This window comes from Ascaphus truei, chromosome 4 (assembly GCF_040206685.1).
Source record: "Ascaphus truei isolate aAscTru1 chromosome 4, aAscTru1.hap1, whole genome shotgun sequence".
Taxonomy (NCBI): Eukaryota; Metazoa; Chordata; class Amphibia; order Anura; family Ascaphidae; genus Ascaphus; species Ascaphus truei.
The window spans coordinates 69,963,210-69,985,620 of NC_134486.1; the positions used below are offsets into that span (position 1 = coordinate 69,963,210).

General features: G+C 39.2%; 1 protein-coding gene across 2 annotated transcripts in view; it reads right to left on the bottom strand.

Annotated features, from left to right (window-relative positions):
• Positions 1-12,286: 12,286 nt before the first annotated feature.
• The window catches only part of HAO1 (hydroxyacid oxidase 1), a 40,350-nt gene continuing 30,225 nt past the window's right edge, over positions 12,287-22,411 (bottom strand). For both annotated transcript variants that reach the window (XM_075596017.1, XM_075596016.1), the window contains exons 6-8: positions 18,615-18,773; positions 18,458-18,527; positions 12,287-12,504 (exon numbers count right to left, since the gene is read on the bottom strand). In XM_075596017.1, coding sequence (XP_075452132.1) covers positions 12,434-12,504; positions 18,458-18,527; positions 18,615-18,773 — 300 coding nt within the window. In that variant the 3' untranslated portion in view covers positions 12,287-12,433. The remainder of the gene's footprint in view (positions 12,505-18,457; positions 18,528-18,614; positions 18,774-22,411) is intronic.

A 22,411-nucleotide genomic window follows, 5' to 3' on the forward strand; every position in this document is an offset into this window, starting at 1 on the left:
CATTGTTTGCTCTTCTTTTTTTGGGTGTTCCTGATATGATCGCTCCCTTCCTACCCTGGATGCTATACATGGTACACCAGCCAATCGGATTGTATAGGGCCTTATATAGGGCCTGTCCCATATTATTTGAGCTTAAGAAGTCGACGGGAAAACATCCGCCCCATTCGATTTCAAGTAAAGAAGATAGAAGAAAAGGAAAGAAAAAAGAATGAAGAAAGAAGAAAAGAATGAAGAACTCTGGTAGACATCTCTTCAATCAAGATTTGATAATGGACTTCTTCTCATCGGCTGTTGAGGATCATTGTGTCAAGGGTCAAGAGTTGGTGCTTGCATAGGACGGGGTGAAGACATCAATGGTAAGAAAAACATTGATTGTAATTTATTTTATTGTGTATTTATTTTTTAGGTTGCCCATTGACTGCCAATGTGTTTATCTATACCACTTTTGGGCTATAGATAAACACAGTGACAAGAAATGCATGTTTTGGCAAATGCTTGTTTTTATTTCATTGTCATGTATTTTTGGTGCTTGGTTTTATTTAATTGTTGTGTATTTTTGGTGAGTTTTTTATTGTTGTGTATTTTTGGTGCTTGTTTTTTTTAGGTTGGCCATTGACTGCCATAGTGGCAAATCATGCCCATATTATATGGGTATGGTGTGCCACTGTGCCAATCAATGGGTAGAGGGTGGGGGTAGTTGCCCTGGGGAGGGTGGTTAGGTCCCTGGTTGGTAGCTTGGGAGGGGGTTAAACCCTTAATTACTATAGCGGTTACTAACCGCTAAGGTGATTAAGGGGTTAGTGGCCATTAGTTTGTTTTTTGATTGTACTATACAGTATATAATATTATTTTACCAACCTAACAAAAAAAAAAGAAATTAGTAGAGTGGGGGGTCATTATAGTAAGAGGGTTACTATCACTTCCTATTATGATTGATGAATGCTATATAAAAATAAGTGATATGCCTATATGAACATTTTAAATGTTACATTGGCAATTAGACATACAGCTTCAACTAGAACATGATCTACCATAAATAAATAAATTAAACATATGTATAACAGGGTGTTTTCCATGTTTTTATTTTGTTTTGTTTTTTATTTTTAAAGAAAAATATAATTAAAAAAATAAAACACTGAGGAGGGTAGATGCTTAGTAACAGCAACACTACACAAAAGCAAAAACAACAGTTTTCAAACAATGTCAAAGGAAGAGGCAATGGAGGAAGCAGCAGAAGTAAGTTGAATGAGGATTTGCATGTTAAAAAATAAGAATAGTAATTGATTGAGTAACATCCAACACCATCATTCATGAAAAATGAGTGCATCACACAACAACCCCAAACTTAAAAATGGACAAGATGCAACTAGTGTCCACAGCTAGTACACATCTTTGTCGTGAGTATCAAGTAATTCCTTGTTCTCTATGGTGACAGTGCCCCGAAAAATTCAAGGAGTGTGAATAAGACAATAAGTAGCACAGAGTAATTAAAATGGGACTCAGTCAAATACTTTCAAAGTGAGGAGGAAAATAATATTTAATCTCCATTGTCACGTACTTGAGGTACAACTAAATTAGCACAACCATCGTCACTCTCTGAGTCTGTCCACAACTACTCAAAAGAATGGAGTGGAAAGTAGGTGGAAGTTCAAAATGCTTGCTGATAATTCATGTCCACGTCTCCTCAAGTACCTCACCCCTATAAATAATCGTCCCACAGAACATGTTCTGTAGCACCAGACCCTGATACACCTGATGAAGGGGCTGTGCCGTCCGAACCATTGTGTTAACTATACTGCACTGATGTCAGAATTAAAATAAGTTTTACTGCTCTGGTGGCGTCATAAACCCTGTGTGCAGTTGCTGTTTACTAGTATACCAAACCCTATTCCACTCTGCTTTCTTCTCTGTCTCAGTCTCACTAGGCCTGTTATCTCTGGGGTGGTGGTGATGGTGGTGAATGTGGGGGTGAGCAAGGAGATTCCACAGGTGTGACTAAGCAACTGAGGTACATCCCACAGGACTCCACTTAGAAGTAGACCATGGTGTCCTCTTGGGCCAGTTTGCCATCCTGTAGAAGGAGTGGGTGACCTCCTCCTTTTGTAGTTAGTGGTGGTTGCTTCCATATGGTGACCTGGAAGAGGATGCTCAGTCACGTCTGGAGGAAGATGAGGACGCATGTCATGGTGATTGCACTGCATATGGTCCTCAAGAGGCATCTATTTCTGCCTCTCTTCTTACTATATAAGACACAGTAGACCACATCAAAGTCACACATAATCCCATGGCATGGTAATTCAAACAATTCCCACACCAAAGAGGTGTTCCTATGGGCAACCAATGACCATGCCCATGTGATGCCTGTGAGCTCAGGGGGATGAATGGTCCCTTTTATAATTTTATTCTTTTCATGTTATTGTTATACATTTTGTAAATAAAGGTTTATGTACTAAGGATGTATGATAAAATATAGATAGATACTTTTTTAATCCCTCTCTTTGACTTCCCTTTGATTGTAGCCTTTAATTAATGCATTTAAGATTGGATATTAAGAATATCTATTAGATGCCTTGTGTTATATTTTGCTTATGTAATGGGATCGAGGTTGTGCTTGTGCTTTTTTTCTTTTTTCCAGCATAGCAGATTCTGTTGGTCCAGCTGAAACTAGAGCAAGGGACATTAATTCAAAACCTGCTATGGGGTTCCAACCAAAGCTAGAACTGGGCCCTGGCTCAGAATTACTGTCACTGCACTGACCTGCATTCACAACACATGCTGCTACATGTCCTACTCATATATCTGTTCAAATAAGATTGGGCACAGGAAGCATCAAAACTTGCTGTCACTACACAAAGACAAATCACTTGAGGGAAATTACAAAGGTAAAATAGCTGCATAGCAACCTGCTTCATCTAAAGAGTGAGGTTGAAGACGGTTGAATCAGTACCTCCTCCAAGCTCAATTCAGTCACAACCTGTTCCTCTAACTCAGGCTGAGAAGCAGCAACAGGTTCCTGAGGCATGCACACAGAGGGTGCAGTCACATACTATTGCTACACCTGCTGCTGATACAAGCAAAAGCCACTGGTACGTTTTTTTGCTGCTGAGGCTGTTATATCTGCCCTGGTAATTGTGCCTCCAGAGTGGGAAAACTCCTTCGTCAGTTTCAAAAGGGGACCAGAACTCTCCCCACCTATGTCTCTCTCCATTAAAAAAATATTTTTTTATAAAGAGAAAGTCTCTGGCTCACTCTTCTGTCTCATTTCTCTCTCCTCTACCCTGCTTGAGTGTCTGCCTGTGCCTGTCTAACCCCACTTAAACTGCATAACCACCCAGCCACCTTTGTCCCTCTCCCTATTCCCCATACAACAATAATACAAGGGGAGGGGCACCAAAGTGAAGATTTTTTTAATTATTAATTTTCGTTTTGGCAAAGCAAATTAAACAAAATAAAAAATAAAAAAATCTGTGGAAAAAAACGCAAACATAGAGGAGACTTGTGCAGAATCATATGTTTTCTCCCAATTTTTAAATCACTAAACTTGGAACAAATTCATGAATTCATGGGTTGAAATGGGTCTCTTCTAAAGTCTCTTCATACGCATACAGTAGCATTTATAGTAGCTTTTTTTTTAATATATACATCTCTTTACAACAAATGTACATACTGTAATATAAAACAGGTGTGTGTTGACACGTATTCACAGTTACACTGTATCACACCAATATTGTAGATAAACACCTAAAAAGGAAAACATTCTCATATACAGGTATGGCCAATACAGATCCCAAATGTGAAATAAATGTCACAGTAGCATTCCTTCTTTATTAAAATATACAAATTATATATCTTGGCCAAACATCTTGGTTCACTCATTTTTTTATATTTTTAATCCTCAGATAAAAAAAACTAAATCAATGCGCATCAATCCTTACAATAAATAATAATAATAATAAGTGAAAAGTGATGGTGCAAATCAGTAAATAATTAATTACTAATTATTGAGGGAAAAAAAGTAATACAACCTCTTTAGGTTCTGAGGTGTGCCTCCTTCCAAAATACCTTCCAAATAGTCTTTCAGGAAAGTATGGACAAGTGTTGGAGCGCAAGTCCCAGGAATCACATGGGGTATAAAAGGAAAAAACACACAAACAGTGCACTCTTGTATGATTCAGTATAAGCCAATTAGTAGGTGAGAAATGGATGCACTCACAAAGTGCACTTTGATTTGATAAATAGTTGCAAATCTTCTCTTAGATGCGATATCCAACATCAACAGATAGTATAGATGAAAATCTAGAGCCCATTAGTAATAAAGTGATATCCATGGAGTCTTTTTTTCTTGTATGTGTATCTGATATTTTCTCCAATAGTTTGCAGAGAAAACAGAAAATGGACATAGTATAAAAACATTTGAATAAAAGTACACATATGTGATCACACTCACATGCTCCACTAGGGAAAATTAAATTTTAACCACCCAGGGTCAGAAAATGAGCGCCGCTTCAGACCTCCCCCGATATTGATTCTAGCTCACCACTCCTGCAGTAACGAGCATCTAAACATTATGCGAGTAGTACCATCTCATGGAGGTGAAAGGAGAGCACCGGTCCGGTGTCCAGTTGGTCCGACAGTCCAAGTGTTTATAGTCTAGTCCTAAGCATTTTTCAGAGAACCTGCTTCTTGATGGGAAAAAGTGCACACTTCTACCCTTGACTCCAATCACTTTATGTTCATCCAGACCCTTTTAATTACCAGCAAATCTCCACCTTGATCCTTATATAGCTGCTGTTAGTGTACCAGACCCTGGCTATATAACTCCGATATACTCCCACAAGCACCAAGAAAATATGTTTAATTTTGCACTGTTTGAATCCTTGTCTCAGCATTTTCACAGATCATGCAAAATTACCCTTTAAATTGCTTCTTCAGTGAATCTGATCTTTGAACCCCAACAATATATAAACAAATTCCCTCCCAGTGCATTGGCACTATTGGAGCTTCAATTGAAGATTTTTCTGGGACTCGTGGGCCTCACCAATGAGACTTCTAGTGTTTCCGATAAACAATCTTTTGTACTTACTATTAAAGCTATGACTGGATGTATCATAAAATTAAGCACACTAGTGGCTGTTGGATTATATCTAAAAATGCTTTTAAACAAGGACGGCTTTGCATCTTTATGTAATTTGGAGATCATATCAACTATTTTCACTCTGTCATGCATAATTTTGGTGACATTGGTTCGATTTTGCAAAAGCCATTCCAACCTTAACATTAAAATGAATGAACCATTGTTTATGTTGGTCTGTTATCCCTAACTGAAGCATGGATGGATCTACAGTATTATTTGACAGTTTGTTTCTGTAATTTCAGTATCTATTGAATTCATTAATCTAACACTCATACTAGCACCTCCTAAGGTGGTGATTGTAGTGTCCCTATTTGTTTACTTTGATTTATAAGGAGAAATACCAAATGTGAACCATGTTTGTATGGAATGTACTTGAAATGTGGTGCATTTTGTACAATTAGCATATTTGGAACCAACCATTCTCTAGGGTTAATTTTCCAAATAATTCATTTGTTTTTCACCTCCCTTGCATCTGGTGTTGGTTTCTAACTTAATTTCTATTGGAGATCCTTCTGTAAATAGTGATCCTGTCACAGTAACTTTATATAACAAAGACAAAAAGGCCTAGTGGTACATCTAACTTGACATTATCGTTAAATACTTATATTTATATCTTCTCATAAGCAAGGGTCATTTAGTTAAAATGGTTCTATACCCAAATCAAAGAGTAATGATTATACTGGCCATCCTTGTCTAGTGCCCCTGCCTAACAAAAAAGATTAGGAACACACCCAGTTGGCAAATATAGCAATTGTGGACTAAGGATACATTTCCTTAAGCAATTCTATCGCATTCCCTCCCACCCCAATCTTGGGCCATGCAATCATATCAAAAGCCTTTTCCGCATCCAAACTCAGGATGCAGGCTGAGACATGAGTGTTAGTGAGAGTGGGCCACTACTGTAAGTCAACTAAAATATTGAATAGTGGTGAGAAGTTTCCTAATATTAGTGACAGTGTCTACCCATAACCAGCTTCAATCTGTCCACAAGAATCTTTGTGAAGATTTTGTCATCTAAATTAAGTAAAGAGATAGGGCGATATGAAGGCAGATCATCAGGTTACTTATTTTTCTTGAGAATCAGCTTGATAGATTATCCAAAGCTGGATGGACACAGCTTTTTGATTAATATAAGATTATATACTTTTACTAGGCATGGGGAAATTTTTGAGACCATATGTTTATATTATTCGACAGAAAATCCATCTGGTCCTCAAAAATAGAGTGTCTTAAGTTGCTTAATTGCTCCAATGACCTCCTCCAAAGCTACTGTAAAGGGCAGTTAAATTGAGCCTTTGCTTCCTCAGAGATTCTTGGGAAATGTAAATCACTCCAGCATTTGGTGCTTTTATCTGAATCAATTGTAAAATTATCTGAGTGGCAGATAGAAACATTACAAGAAATAATAAATAAAATACAGAGATCAAACAGCACAACCTTACACCTATAACGCATTTTGAGCAATAATGGTGCAGTGGGAACAAAGAGGGGCCCTAATATCCTTGAAAATACAGAGAAAAACAAAAGGATGTCCCCAGCAATCAACTGAAGAAATAAACATTGAAGGCTATGCCAAAAAAAAAATACTAATACTAAGAGAATAAAAGAAAAGTCTGAAACATCACATGTATAAACACCATATCAGACAAAAAGCATAATGAGCAGAGGTAGCACTATTTAAGTGAAATATTAAGTATCAGTGTATACTGTAATATGCTACACCCTGCAACTGTATAACAGTATATAGTCCTGCAAAGACAATAGTCAAGGCGATGAAAACTTATCGAAATGTGAGAACAAAGTGCTGCTACAGTATATACATATATATATATATATATATATATATATATATATAGTGGATACTTATCCCTCATCCGGCGGCAACGAATAAGACAAAAGGGTCCAAAATGCATTAAGTAATCTTGTTATACAGTAGGTGTCAAAGAGCATTATCATTTCAGTTCAAATGTTTTCCATTCTTGAGTACTTTTAAACATTCCGTTGAGGATTTGAATTTTTTAATCATTTAAGGAATGATTTGGCTGTGAGAATTGGTGTCCTACTGAACTGCAATATCTTCCTTTATCATGGTGTGTTATTGTGTCTGGTTTGAAGTTTTTGGCTGGTTTCAACAATGTAGCATACTTGGTCACATTTGCTGCATTGAAACATATATACCACATTCCTGGATGTGTAGCAGAATGATCCTTTAACATTGAATGTTCTACGTTTGTGATGGGCTGTGGGATCTTGGCATACATGTTTTTGTATCCTCACTAACAGATTTGTAATTAATAGAACATATTTTTTTCTCATATAATCAGTGCAATGATTTCATGTCCGATTGTTTATGGAAAACTAAAAGACAATTTGCATAGCTTCTGTGAACTGTTAACATTTTATAATGTAAACACAAAGTATGCAAACTAGATTGTACTTTTTTGTGGAACGTGCTTCTGCAAATAGTTTTTGGCAAAGTACAGCGGTAATTACTGTAGCTCCATACTATGGAATCGAATTGATCCTATTTAAAATATATATCTTTGTTGAACTGGAAATGTTGCATTACATGGCTCTCTGCCATTGTTTATTAACTAATAAAAAGGATATTGCACACTGAAAACAAAATTCAAAATAAATACATAATAAATATTTTAATGTTTTATTATTTGAGGTTATTTTAGTAGGCTTTGAATAAATACTCTAAAAGTCCATACGGAAAACGTTGGCTAACATTGTTGGTGAACACCTCATAACAGAATGTAAAGCTTTGACATATTGTAATATAATAACTTTAAACTCTGTCCCAACCTCTCTCCAGTACTTAACAGGGAGCCAGCTTCTGTGGTTCCTGTAATGAAGAGGCTATTTATAATGGGTTTCAATAAATTGAGAGCCAGCGTTTCACATCAAAAGCAGCTTTATAACAGATATCCTTACATTGGGGCTCACTGCACAATCATGACTTCATACTTTAGCATTCTGCATGCATCCAGTCTTTGATTTGAGTCCTTGGCAGATGCCAATAAAAGCAGACCTATTCCAGCCTTCTTACATAGAACTGTTTCCTTATTTAATCTGCTACATTCTCCACAGAGCCAGGGGCTGTGCTATGTTAAGGCTTTGAGATGGGACACTGGCATTTTTCTTCAACTCCAAGGGAATTACCTTTCTGGGGCCAACAGGGGTTCATTTAGTCTATGTTGTTGAAACTGTATAAAAAGCCTTTCTATCATTAGCTGGCAAGTTTACTAGTATCCTGATGATTCTCGTAGTCAGTATATGCCTCTACTAGAGATGTTAAAACGCTTTGCACGCTTAAGCGAACATTGCAAATTTCACCAATTTTGATTGCACAAAAAATTTTCTTCAATACAAAAGTTCAGTTATCATTAGAAGACAATGGGTATTGTATTTTCGATTACTTTATATGAGAAAAAAATCTCTATTTTGTTAAATTCACTTAAGGAAGAGACTATATTTACGGTTTGTCATTTATCATCATCATCATCATCCTCCGGTAAGGACAAACGTGACACCACCATTATGATGGAACAGGCTGTAAGTTACTGGCATCACACAAAGTGGCTTAGACAAAGTAGCCATCCATGCCAAAGTAAGGATATGTGTTATTGCTACTTCTAGTGTGGGGACTCTGCTGAGAAGGAGGGTGTGGATAGAAGACTTAACTGAGCACATAATGTAGTATTTTACATTGATATATTTATGCTACTACTCTGTCTACTTCACCATATGCTGTTCAACCTTCTTTGACCTTACTTAAGTAGAGGGAGTAGAGATAGAAAATACTGTAAAATAAAATTAATGCTTGACCCTCTAGAGCTGACCCTCCGACTATAACTTTAGCATTTGTGTACACAGATGGGAGGTTAGTGAGCCAAGGTCGAGATGAGTATTATATTTTGTTTGGGCCTGATAATGAGGAGACAGGGTAGAATGACAGACCAATTATTTTGGAACAGGAAAAATACAGTTTTCAGAGGACTAACCTCTAATAACCATGGAGAATATTAATAATGATTAGGGTATATGGCCTATGCGCATGAATAATATGGGAATCATGTAGTGAATAGTGTATACATTTGATTGCTTTCATATATTTCTTTGTAACTGTCTTTTCATCCTGTTATCCTGTGCTTTTAGTGCAGTGAGAAAAGTTCTAAACTGAGAAAAAACCTACTTGGATTTTTTTATTGTCAAGATTTTAGTTACACTCCGACATACAGTAGGCAATTTTTACTAAACCCCTAGTGGACTGGGGATGTTAGCATCCAGATTGGCAATTGATTGATTATTGCTAATAGGCAAGTATAAATCTCCCGCAAAGGCCTCTCCATCATGCCCCGTCCCTCTTCTACACTAACACATCACTGAGCTTTTTGTCTCTATCAAGATGACATTTGAAGTCATTTCATCCTCAGCCATGATAGTCGAAGTGGCTTCTTTCTGCCCGCAACCAAGATGGAAGATGTAATCGCCTGCACCTGTTCCTGGCATTTAAATAGCAACCATTTACTTCTTGCCAGTGCCTGAGCAAGGTGTCTGATTCTTGTGCTCTTGCACCCAGTCTGGTTTCTTACTTTATGTTTTGCCTTCACTGAACCTCTACCTGGACTTGGACTCTCCTGCCCTCACCTTGGAAACGTGACTGACTAACCTGGTGCACTCTGCCCTGACCTTGGAACCATGACCCGATTACGCTGCTGCACCCTATACTGACCTCAGCCTGTGACCCGGATAATCTGCGTGATCAGGACTCAGTCCCTAGGCCTGTGGTAAATGCCAATATCTTGCCTTTGCCCTTTGGCTTCGCCTCCCGGTTAGAGATGAGCACTGTTACATTTTGCTAAGGCCATGGACCTCACTGAGATAGAGAAGGCCATTTTTGCTCAAGGCCACATACTTGGAGACAACGAGTAACATCTGTTTCTTCAGGACCAGCAATTGGCAATGATTACCACATCTTTGCAGGACATCTCTATTTGCCTCGATTCTCTACAGGGGATCCCTGCCTCATTACCGCTTCTGGTAGCTCCGCCTAAGATCTCTACATCTCCGACCCTTGGACCCCGCATTCTGGCTCCACAGGATTATGGAGAGAATAAAGCTGCATTCTGGGGCTTCCTGAACCAGTATGTCATCGATGTTCATCATCCTATCGCACCAGAGAGATGTACATTATATCTCTCATAACAAGGGCCTCCTGTATCTGGGGGAAAGGCTCCCATTTGGTAAACGACTCCCTGCTGTTTGTTTAGGCATTAAACAATGTCTTCAATGCTCAAGGGCATACCTTGTCTGCCATCACTGCTTCGTATATGCCTAGGATCAAGATGGTGGGCCAGTATGTAAATTAATTATGCACCCTCGCAGCTGAGACAGGATGGAATAATGAAGCTTTTCTTGCTGCCAGCTGTCAAGGAGCTGAACAAACAGCTCAAGGATGAGTTAGTGAGCCGGGAGGCTCCTAAGGATCTTGAAAAATTGATCACCCTTTGCATCTGCATGGACCTTCGTATCCGGGGGTGACAGTATACGAAAATATGTTTTACACCTGCATTGCATCCTCGGCTTCCCCAGACTGATCCCCCCGACTCAGTGGAACGCATGCAAATTCCACGACAGGTAACACCCATGCACCTTCTTCTCAAAAAAAAAATCCCCAGGCAGAGAAGAGTTACGATATTGGAACAGAGAACTTCTGGCAATCAAAATTGGCATTAGGTGAATGGAACTTTTGGAGGGCACCACAATTCTCATCACTAAACTGTTGCATTATAAAAATGTGAAATACATCAAGGGGGCAAGAAGGCTTGGCACACAACAGGTGAGATTGACCTTTTTCTTCATGAGGTTAAACATCATAATTTATTATCGACCTGGTTCAAAGGACATCAAGGCTGATACTGATGCAGCGGCCGTTATTCGAACACTTCACGTGCCATGTACATCGGAATCCCGATTTGAAACCGCGGCATGAATTCCAGCCTTCCCGCACTAAGATGCGAGCGCGGCGAGTGCAGAAAAACACATTTTAGTGTTCTGGCTTTAAAAAAAATGAAATTGACGCAGTAGCACAGTCGCACAGTACTGTACACATTACAATTCATCAATTTTATTGCAATCGAAGAAACAGAATCCATGAAATTCAAACAAAACTTCCGCGATAAGCGCGGGTGCCTGGGGCGATTGGCCGCGTTCATGCTGCGTGGGGGACAGCAGAGAACTCAAAATCGTCGCCGTGATGTGTTCGAATAACGGCCGCTGCATCAGTACTTTCTGCAGATAATTTTGGTGGATGGAGAGTAGGAGACAGATAAAAAACTCATTGTTCCTCTTGTATGCATCATCTCTTCTATCTCTCTGGAGAAAATGCAGCAAACCGTTGCTGATCTTCCTTCCCCACTGGCTAAACTCTTCATTACCCTATGCTTTCTTAAGGAAGTGCTCCATTGGGGACTGAGCTCAACCTTCATGGGAATCCAGGTGAACACATACGATATATATAACCTTTACTGACAGCACATATGTACATTCATTTGAGATGCTTGTGTTAAAAAATGTTTTAAACCAAAACCGTGGAGACAAATTGTTGCACATTGAATTCCTTTTAAAGTAATAGTTAACTTTTGAGTGAAATTTGTATCTGTTCCCTAGATACGGTACACTCCAGCATTGTTTAAAACACCTCAGGTTCCTGATTAATGTTTGTGAGTCTGTTGAGAAGCATCTTTATAGAGGTCATAAATAATGTCTTCAGTATTTCCAGAGTAGGAAAACATACAGGAAGCCCTACTGTATACAGTATGTAGTGAAGAACTAGCATGACACGATGAATTACTTAAGCTTGACTCATCTGCAATATATTGTATGGAAATATTTTATACAAATATACATTACCAATTTAGGTATAGTGTATAGGAGGAGATGTTGGTCTTTACATGGTATAAGCAAAAGTAGAGGATTTCATTTTCACTGTGTACGTTTAAGCCTTCCAAGTGGTAATAATTCTACTGTGATGGTTTTATAGCAGTAAAAAAAATCTCTATGCATAACTACAGTTTGGTTGGAACTAAAGCTCACATCATATAAAAATGCAGTGTGGAACAATAAAGAATGTATAGTCCATGGTGCACCTACAAAACTAGATGAAGGCTTTATTTTTGTACATCATACCACTACAGGTGTTACTTGGTACAGTGGTCACAAATATGAACAAACATAATTCACAAACAGCAGGGGTAGCATTTAAAACATGATTACCCATTAAACTGTTTGCTACATTTTAGAAGTAAAAGTACGATGTTCACGAACAAGGGTCTTTTCTATTGAATTCACAGTACAGCAACCTGTGGAAAAAATGTACAAGTTATTGTTGGAGTACAGTACTTGTAACATTCCATTAGACTGCTATATCACCATTTGAATAATGCTAATGTCAAAGATTCTGTTCATCTGATGCTTTTAGGCTGCTATAGTAATATCAGAATGTTGCAAATAAGTTGTTATGGGTTGCACCCTAAATGCAGGTGTTATCTTCATATTCATAGTGACAAACAAACAGGGAGAAAAAAGGACCTCTATAATGAGAGCACTCACAATGGCTGGAAATAGTAAAGACCAGATGGAGGACATCTATGTATGTAGGTATAAATGTAAAGATTGATTAAAAAACCTTTAATTCAAATTTCAGATAAAATATAGTCAATAATAAGGTATGCCTAGCAGGGAGGCATCACTATGACAAATGAGCGAATTAAAATAGAACGGTGAGTGGATACCAGGTGTAGTGATCCCACTTATTGTATGTCGGTGGGTGTAGGTTATCACTCAGGGATCAGGTAAGTAACTAGGACTCAAGGTGAGTATATGGAGTCCTAAAAGGAATAACTGAGTTACAGCAACATACTGAACTGCTAACTATTTCAGAGTCTATATGCAGTAACTATGTAAATGCATATACAGTGTGGATACATAACCACACCTAACAAAAGTGTAAACAGTTAAAGTAACCTGGGTAATCACTAATCTGTGGTCACATGCAGAAATAGGTAAATGAATTCCTGGATTTACTGCTTCTGAAAATAGTAACAGGCTAAACCAAAAATGTCTGATACAATGTCACATAAGTCACAGTCTGTAGTTATACAATGAATCAGTCATAACCATAGTGCTGGAAGTGCCAATAGCTCTATCCTATTTATGCAATTAGAGCAGTTGATTGCAGTTTTGCACTAAAGCACAAGGGATATAACAAGTCTAGATGAGCTGCACAGAATTCCACACTACAGAGCCTCTGTTGCTCCAGGAAAACAATAGATTGCTCTGTGGAGTCCTTAGGGCAATTAATGATTAACTACAGCACCTGATAACACGTCTGCACTTCTTGGAGGGAGCTAAGTCAAACAGCGTCTGCACTCCATACAAGGAGGGAGGGTGAAAAGTAAACGTAGTCTTTAGGTGGTGAGAACGGACAGGCAGTCTCTGTGACCGCTCTCACTGACTGCAGTGCGTCAATGCCAACGTATGTTTCGCTGTACGGCTTTGTCAAGGCTGGGGTATAGTGTATAGGAGGAGATGTTGGTCTTTACATGGTATAAGCAAAAGTAGAGGATTTAATTTCACCCCCTGCTTCCCAAGTTACAGGCCCCGGTATCAGGTGCTAGTATCCCCGCCATGTTAAAATCCTCTGGGTCACGTGACCGGGGATTTAAAAACTGCAGGAGATACCGGCACCCCATACCGGGGCCTGTAACTCAGGAAGTAGGGTGTACCCGAAGCTGAAATTAAGGTGGTTCAGCTCAGGAGACCCCCTGCTCCCGTATACTATTAGTAAAAATGACATTAAAGCAGTTTCAATACCTTAGCAGCTAGCCGCTATGGTAATGAAGTTTAATTTTTTATTATTTCTTTAATATTAGTGTGCAGGAGCAGGGGGTCTCCTGAGCTGAACGCATTAATTTCAGCCTCGGGGACACCCTACTTCCTGAGTCACAGGCCCTATTATGGGGTACCGTTATCTCCTGCAGTATTTAAATCCCCCGGTAACGTGACACAGAGGATTTAAAATTGGCGGGGATACTGGCACCTCATACCAGGGCCTGTAACTTGGGAAGCAGGGTGTCCCCGAGGCTGAAATTAATGTGGTTCAGCTCCGGAGACCGCTGGTCCCGCACACTTGTATTAAAATGAATATTTAACTGCATGATCACCTGTAAGAGCCGTGCATGGAGACGCAGCGTCTCCGGGCAGCTCTTCCAGGCTGCAGTTTAAACACGCTTATAACGCGAAAACACTTAAAAGAAAAAAAACCAAGTCGTTTGATCTTGCATTTTTTTTACCTAACTTTTAAAAATTGCTGTTTTTCTTAGTGAATACCGTTTTGACACACGTTTTAAAGCGCGATAAAACAATGCAAAGTCGATCGGCAATGCACTGAATTTATTGAGGTTTAGTGAATAGGCCCCATAGTGTCTTTTCTTAAAATGTATTTAACCAACTGATATTAGGTCATATATTTGTTTTTCTGTACAGTACATTTATTATGATTGTTCTTCTAACAAAGATTTGTGCTATCAAATGATACTGTATGAACTAAGCATAGGCATATATCTTTTTTTTCCTTTGGAGCCGTTATTGCTATTCATCATTGTAAAGTCCCGAAAAATGGTGCTCAGCTGGTCAGATCCTCCTAAGCACAATAATGCAGCACATTAATTGCCAATGGGATGGCTTTCAAAGGGGTTTTAGGTAGGCATCTGAGGCAATAACATAACATAGAAATTTCATAAGGTCATTCCCCTAGTGAGACGTTTAGCAGTACTCACAATGATGGCCTAGGCACTAAGAGAAAGTACTTTCAAGGCAATATAATGGGTTAGTAACATGAAGGAAAGTCCAATGCCAATACGTTAGTTTATCCTTCTTAGTGTGTGCCTGCTGTCCTTCATGAATCCCTGCCAATCCCCGGTATGCAGTCTGTGATGTAGGTTCCAGGCAATAGAAGTGAAAAGACGGAGCACTGACCAAGGAAAAGATCACAAGGTGGCTCCGTAAAAAATATTTATTGGAGTCTCATGGACAGACAAAATATGCACAACATGTTAGTGTGCACATTTTGTATATCCATGAGACTTCAATAAATATTTTGTTATGGGGCCACCTTGTGATCTTTGCCTTGGTCAGTGCTCCGTCTCTTCCCTTCTATTCATCATTGTATATTTATTAATAAGAGATTATCTGCATTTGAGGTTACAATATGATGTCTTGGTATATATCTTAGTTATATTTTCACATGTGTACATTTTTGTATGTCTGGGCATACAAGTAATTACAGTATTAATATGGATTATTGTATATTGAACGGTACGGACATGATATGCTGCACCAGGGTTAGACACGGGATATTGGAATTTTTGGCTGCGGTTTGGATACTCGCAGCCACCGTATATATATGACTGGGTTTTTAGTTTTCGTTTTTTCATGCCATTGAACATTCTCATGGCAGCCGGTTCCATAAGGAAATCTCCGGGTGGGACTGTAATGGAAGGTTCTAGTTTTTAAGGACATTTTGATGTTTATCTGTAATGCAGAAGTTTTTCTTTTTTGTTTCTTTAGGATTATTGCATGGCGCAATAACACATTACTATACATGGTAAGTTCTGGTAAATTGGTGATAATATGTATTTCTTTATTTTGAGTTAAAGCCATATTTAGTAAGAATTATTCAGGAGAATTATGATAGACACTATAATAATTTCTAATACAAATCATTACATTATTCTATGGCAGACGCATATTTTAATACCTTTGATACCTGATAGGCTTCTAATGCATAGAAGGGAAGATCTTCAGGCATCAAATGAGTTAGAACAGTACAGAAACACCCTACCACTACTATACCTATCCCTGTACCGCCTTACATACCATAGAGACTAGTAATTGTTGGCAAACAAGGGGTTACACCCAACTCCTCCAGGGGGACCTAACCACCCACCTCCACTGTCCCTAACAAGGGTCACGTGTATTGCAATGACTAATGACCCTGTTAAATAGCTATTCTGCAAACATAAATAAAACATTTAAAAAATGTACATAAAGTGGTTATTACCACTGTCAAGGAGATCCTAGGTAACCTCATTGGCACTCAAGGGATTTATGCAAAAAAAGAAAATTTCCCAATTAGATAATCAAAAGGAATCAATGACTCCAGATTGCTGTGGGCCATCAGAACCTAGAGAATCCATCATTTGAATACACTGGTTTTATTTTTCGCATTGCTTTTATTGTATTTTTTTCCTACTAGATTATGTTTATACAATAAAGGAAATGTTATTGTTGTTATGGTTGATATTGGTGCCTTGCATTATCTAATTTGATTCGTTCCAGGGGGTCATTGACACTGAAGACCTTGTAGAACCTCATTGTGGATGGGATGTGGTCTTTTTTTTTTTTTTTTTTTTTTTTTTTACAATGAACCCATTGAGGGCAAATAAGGATACCTAGACTTCCTTTAGGGCAGCCTAAGTAGCCTTACTGCCACGAAAGTGGTTAATGACCACTTTCTGTATATTGAAAAGTATGTTTTAATAATGTTTTCCTATGTTTAATTTATGACTGTATAATGGCCTAAAGCTTTATTTGCCATGTTTGCTAGTAGGGCAGTAAGTTATCCCTGTAGATGGGGGGTTGTTAAATTTGCATGGGTGTGAAGTGATATGGGGGTGCCTGATTTTATGGGGTGCTGCAGGGTGAGTTGTTAACCATTGTCCACCAAGGAAAGCGAGGTGAGGGTTACATTTTCGTTTGTCATAAGGGTTATTGAGGAATTGTCATGCAATGTCTTACTACAGTAGCCTCTTCAGTATGAAAAGGAGCACGTAATGTAGTTGTATGACTGATCAACCCTTTTCTTGGTACTTTTCATGGCTAACTTGTGCTACTAAATAGTTAATATATTTAAAATGTAAAAAATAAATAAAAAATGACTTTGATCACCAATTCTAGGTTGCCTAATGATATATTGCCTGGCATGAGCCGGATGTTGCCAGGTATAGGTTGTTAAAACAATGTATTCATTGTCAAAAAGTAATTAGCCACTAATCACGCACACAGAGTTACAACTATATCAGAAATATTAACTCAGTAAAAATTCCATTATCTTTGCTTTAGGCGATATGGCTTTATTTAAAATCTCCATAAAGAAAAAATTGGCATTAGATACTGATAAGGCAATTTGTTTTCCATGTATCTACCTGTAGCAAATTTAGGCCTTGGAGATAAACTAAATTGGGACACAATCAAACACTAAGCAGTTTACAGTATGTAGTATAGGTGCAGCCTATATTACAGATGCAGCGGACATCATTGCACCCATTAATGCGATGCGTTGCGTTAACGCTCACGGGTTAATTAACAGTAGTGCTATTGAAAGCAATGGTTAAGGAGATAACACAGGTGTTATTTTGAGCATTCTTTTGTCTGTTAATTTGCATGAACAAGGGTAATAATGTCTGCTACATCTGTATAAAACTCTGAATTTCATTTGTTTATACACGATCAGTGGCAGATTGAAAATGTTGCCGCCCATAGGGAGTTAACTTTTTCCCACCCGGGCGGCCGCCCCCTGCAGCGTCGTGGTGTCAAATGATGCCACAATGTCACATGGTGTTGCGTTTCCATGATAATGTGATACCATGTGACATAGTGTTGTCACGGCAACGCGTCACCATGTGACGTTGCCACATCATTTGATGCTGCGATGCTACAGAAAGAGGTCGGCGTGAAGGAGAAGGTACAGGTGCGCCGACAAGTATTCTAACACTTGCCTTAAACTTGCCTTGGAAAATCTGGGGCTATCACCAACAAGATCCAGGTACATGCTGGGTATATGCTGGGTACATTTCAGTGACATTTCTGCAGAGAGTAATGGCCCATCGGATTAACACAGCAGGGGTCCCTGGCAGTCCCTTTCAGTTTAAATGGGACTGTCAGGGACCCCCGCTGTTAATCCGATGGGCCATTAGTCTGTCTGCAGAAATGTTGCAGCATGTACCCAGCATGTTTTCAGCATGTACCCAGCATGTACCTGGTCTTGTTGGTGATTGCCCCAGATTAGTTTTAGAATACTCGTCGGCACTACAGTAACAGACCTTTACAGAGGCCCCACACTCTCCCCCAGCAATCAGTGGGAAAGAGAGCGGGGCCTCTGTCTATGGGGGAAAACAGAAAATGTCCTTATATAAATGTATTTGAGGTCTAAAGAGAAATCTGCCAGTGTGCATAATAAATGGGGCTGCTCACCTGTGAGAGACATCGCCAATCTAAATTCTTCCATCAATATATGAAGAATGTCTTTCACTCCTTCTTCTCCCTAGTAGTTAAGAGACAATACATGAATGAATCCCATTAAATATTACATTGAGCAATATGCTGCTTAAAACATATGTATTTATAGTACCTGGGATGCCAAGCCCCAAAGAACAGGTCGTCCTATAAACACTGCTTTGGCACCAAGAGCCAAGGCTTTTAGGACATCAGTTCCTTTTCTTACTCCTCCATCTAAATATACTTCTACTTTCCCTTCTACTGCTTCAACTATTTCTTGCAGCACATCAATCTATGCAAATTGGAAGAAATGCAGATACATTAGACAAATGCACAGAAAAGATAAATAATCAAATATTTAAAAAAAAAAAAAAAAAAGGTGCAAAGCTACCCTAAGTTAACAAAATGTTGATATTAATTATACAGCTGTAGCAGACGCTATTGCATCCATTATCGTGCAATTTAGCATTACTGCAGTCGCAGGTTTAACCGGGTAATTTACATTTTAGGGTGATTTGCAATGGAGCTGCAATTTGCTGACTGCAACACGCAAATTAGTGTGTTAACGCCCAATAACGGGTTCAATAATGCCTGCTACATCTGTATATCTTACACAATGAAGCCAATACATGTATGGCACCTTTATGGGCCTCTTGGGGTGGCAGCTGGATCACTCTATCACAGCAACCTGTCTGTGTTCCAGTCTGGCAGAGGACTGAGGTGAGTTCTATTTATCAGAGTATCCATTGAGGTGTATATCTCCCGAAATGCTTATCGAATACATAGAGAGATACCCATGAAAACACCTAAGATACTTGCGAACTAAGCATATTCCATATTTAAATTCACTTATTTACATACTAGCTTATTTCCTATGTATCTCTCTCCGTCCCTCTCGCAAAAGCTAGACTTCAGGAGAAATGTGAATTTTGCCAAAATGAAAAAATGCTTACATATTTTTGGGTGCAAAACCAAGATTAAATTATACACAATTCACAATTTTGCACATCTCTATTCGTTAAGCAGTATTAAATATCTTTAGTTAAAAGGAGAAATCCACCGTGACTAACTTATGTTTTTTTTTTTTTACAGGAATGAAACCAAGAGTTCGTCCAGAGCTAAACCGCACTATTTTCAGGTCTAGGGACCCCCTGATTCCCGAGATTCTCACTGGTGAGGCTATCAGGTATTAATTCATGGTTTGTAAAGTGAATTTAAATGTCCATCCAATAGGAAGCCACAACTGATGATGTTATAGCTTCCTATTGGCCTGAGATTTGGCAGCCAGTTTGTTTTACATGAAGGAGATTTAAACCAGGTAATTTAATGGGTATCTCAGAAACCGAGGCGTCCCTAGAGCAGAAATAGTAGCATTAGACTCAGGGTTCCTACCCTGTGAAAAACAAGGGATAAAAAGAGGTAGGAAGAACTACTCCTTTAACACATATGTTACAACCAGGTGAAATAAATAAGCCAAAAGCGACCAGTAAGAGGGAAAGTTGATATTGTTATTAGGTCAACACTCTCTGTTTCGAAATGGAGAATGTGTGTAGATAGTGTTCTGTTTCACTGTCCAACTCAGACACAGTTAATCACACACAGTGTTGCACACAGATGTATTAGAATTGTCATGTAAATTGTGTGATTTTCATTTGCTTTGTGCACAAAAAAGATTTAAGTTCTTTTTATTGCGGTTTATGTATTAAGGCAATCTTAGCATGGAATCTTCATACACACCTCTACCTGTAGCTTCAATATAGTACGTTAATGTACATTAACCTATTTTGGCTCATACATATCTGCTTGTAATTTTGAGGAGTGAAATAGGTGTTGGAGAGTTAAACAATGCACGTTTTACATGGGCGGAATCACATTTTTAGTTTATGACATTCATTGTATTCCCATTTTTGGAATTAAAACTCCTTCAGGATATAAATGGCATATGCCTCTCTGGTAACACTCAAACGTAGTAACAGGCTGAATAAACATCTTATATCTGATGCAACAGCAAGCAAAGAATTTGACAAAGAGGATTAGGAAAAAGGACAGCCACTTGCTTCTTCTTTAGGAATAGTATAATCCCATCCTTATGCTAAATATAAAACTGAATGTGAAGAAGGGGGGCTGTCCCATACTGTAAATAGGAAACACCAAAAGATCACACAAGATCTAATCAGGAGTATTATTTGCATTTGTCTAGTATAATTTTTTTTTAAGTGAAACTTCTTAGCAGTTGGTAGCTAATTGGAAAATCTCATAGGGTGAAAATGGGTTGAGTTGTTACTTCCTATGAAACGTACTGTACTGCACCGACACACTTTATTCGAGCAAATACCCAGTATGTACCTGGCAGATACCTGGAATGCGCCGCTCCTCACCTCTGACAAGCCCCGTTGCGTTTGCCTTCCCAGCCTGGGTTCATGCTTGGCTGACGGGCGGCTGATCTGTTAAATGATAATGATTAGGATTTAATAGGCTGCAATGCTTCGCGTGTCTACCAGATGGCATAAATTCATGAATTGTAATGCAGTATATATATATATACTGTGCAGTATTGCAGCCAGCGGGAATAAAATGCTTCAATCCCTGCCTGGAAAATACCTTAATGCACTCGGGCAGAAAACAGTCACAAACCTCAATACACCCGAGTATACCCGAATTCGTGGGACTAGCCGAGCTCGAATAAAGTGTGTCGCCAGTGTATATTATCATCTGTTGCATTAATCGTGGCCCATATTAAATAATCGTACGTTCTGTCGGGTTTTTGGAACACGGGCTGCAGTTGTGCACTCATGGCGGGACTCTGGACAATAACCAGAACAGAAACTGGTGCTTGTCTTTCTTTAATATGAAAAGCCTAAATTGATACTGTACATTATTGTAACCTCTTCCTTCAGTCCCAAGGCCAATTTACAATAGACCACTGTGGTATCTTTTTTAAACGAAACACCTGCAAGTCGACACATTACTGAAGCGCATGCGCATTACAATTCATGAATATCTGCCATCTGGCGGATACGCGAAGAATTGCAACCAATTAAATCCGAACCATTATCAATAAGCACATCAACCGCGCATCAACAGCGGCTGTGAATGCAACATGAATGCGGTATGAATGCGGTCAGAATGCGGCATGAACGCAGTGAAGTGCGTGGCATTCAAAAAAAAATCCCGGAAAAATGCGGTGATGTTGGAGAATAAAAGGGGCCACGGCTGTAAGTAGCATACTGCACATGTGCAGACTGGGGCAGCAGAAGGGGGGCACAAGTTCTCTGCACAGACCTCAGACTCTCGCTCTCCTCTGCGATCATGAGAAGGGAGAGAGCAGGGCTACTGCTGCCAGGGGGCTGGGCAGCTTCTCCATCCTGATTGGCTGCATTACACAGCAGCAGCCAATCAGGAGGAGGTAGTAGGAGCCTGGGGGTGGGGCCAAAGAGAGCACGAAATGCATGGTTGGAGAGAGGTGAGGGTGTGTGTGTGTGACAGGGAGGGAGGATGAGAGAGGATGAAGGGAGGGGGTTGTGAGAGGATGAGAGAGAGAGGATGAGAGAGAGAGACCCTCTACAATAAAGCAGATAGCAAATGGAAATATTACTGTGTGCTCATTTGCATGTCTTAGACAGGTTTGCAGCCCTGCCTTTCACCATTATCACCCAGCATACAGTGCTTCCACTGCAGCAAGGGATTCTGGGAAGTGACATGCAAATGAGCACACAGTGCCACCTTTTGCTTCAAAACCATATAACATGGTCCACTAAAGTGTATGTTTGCTGCATTGTGCAGCTTTTGAGCACAACCTGGGTTAAGATGCATAGCAGTAAATCTACCCATAGACAGCTGTTTCGATCTTAATGGGTCTCATCAGTGTGAGGTTGGTTATACTGGCTTTGCAAAATGAAGCTTTGGATAGGTTTCACCACACTTAGTTAA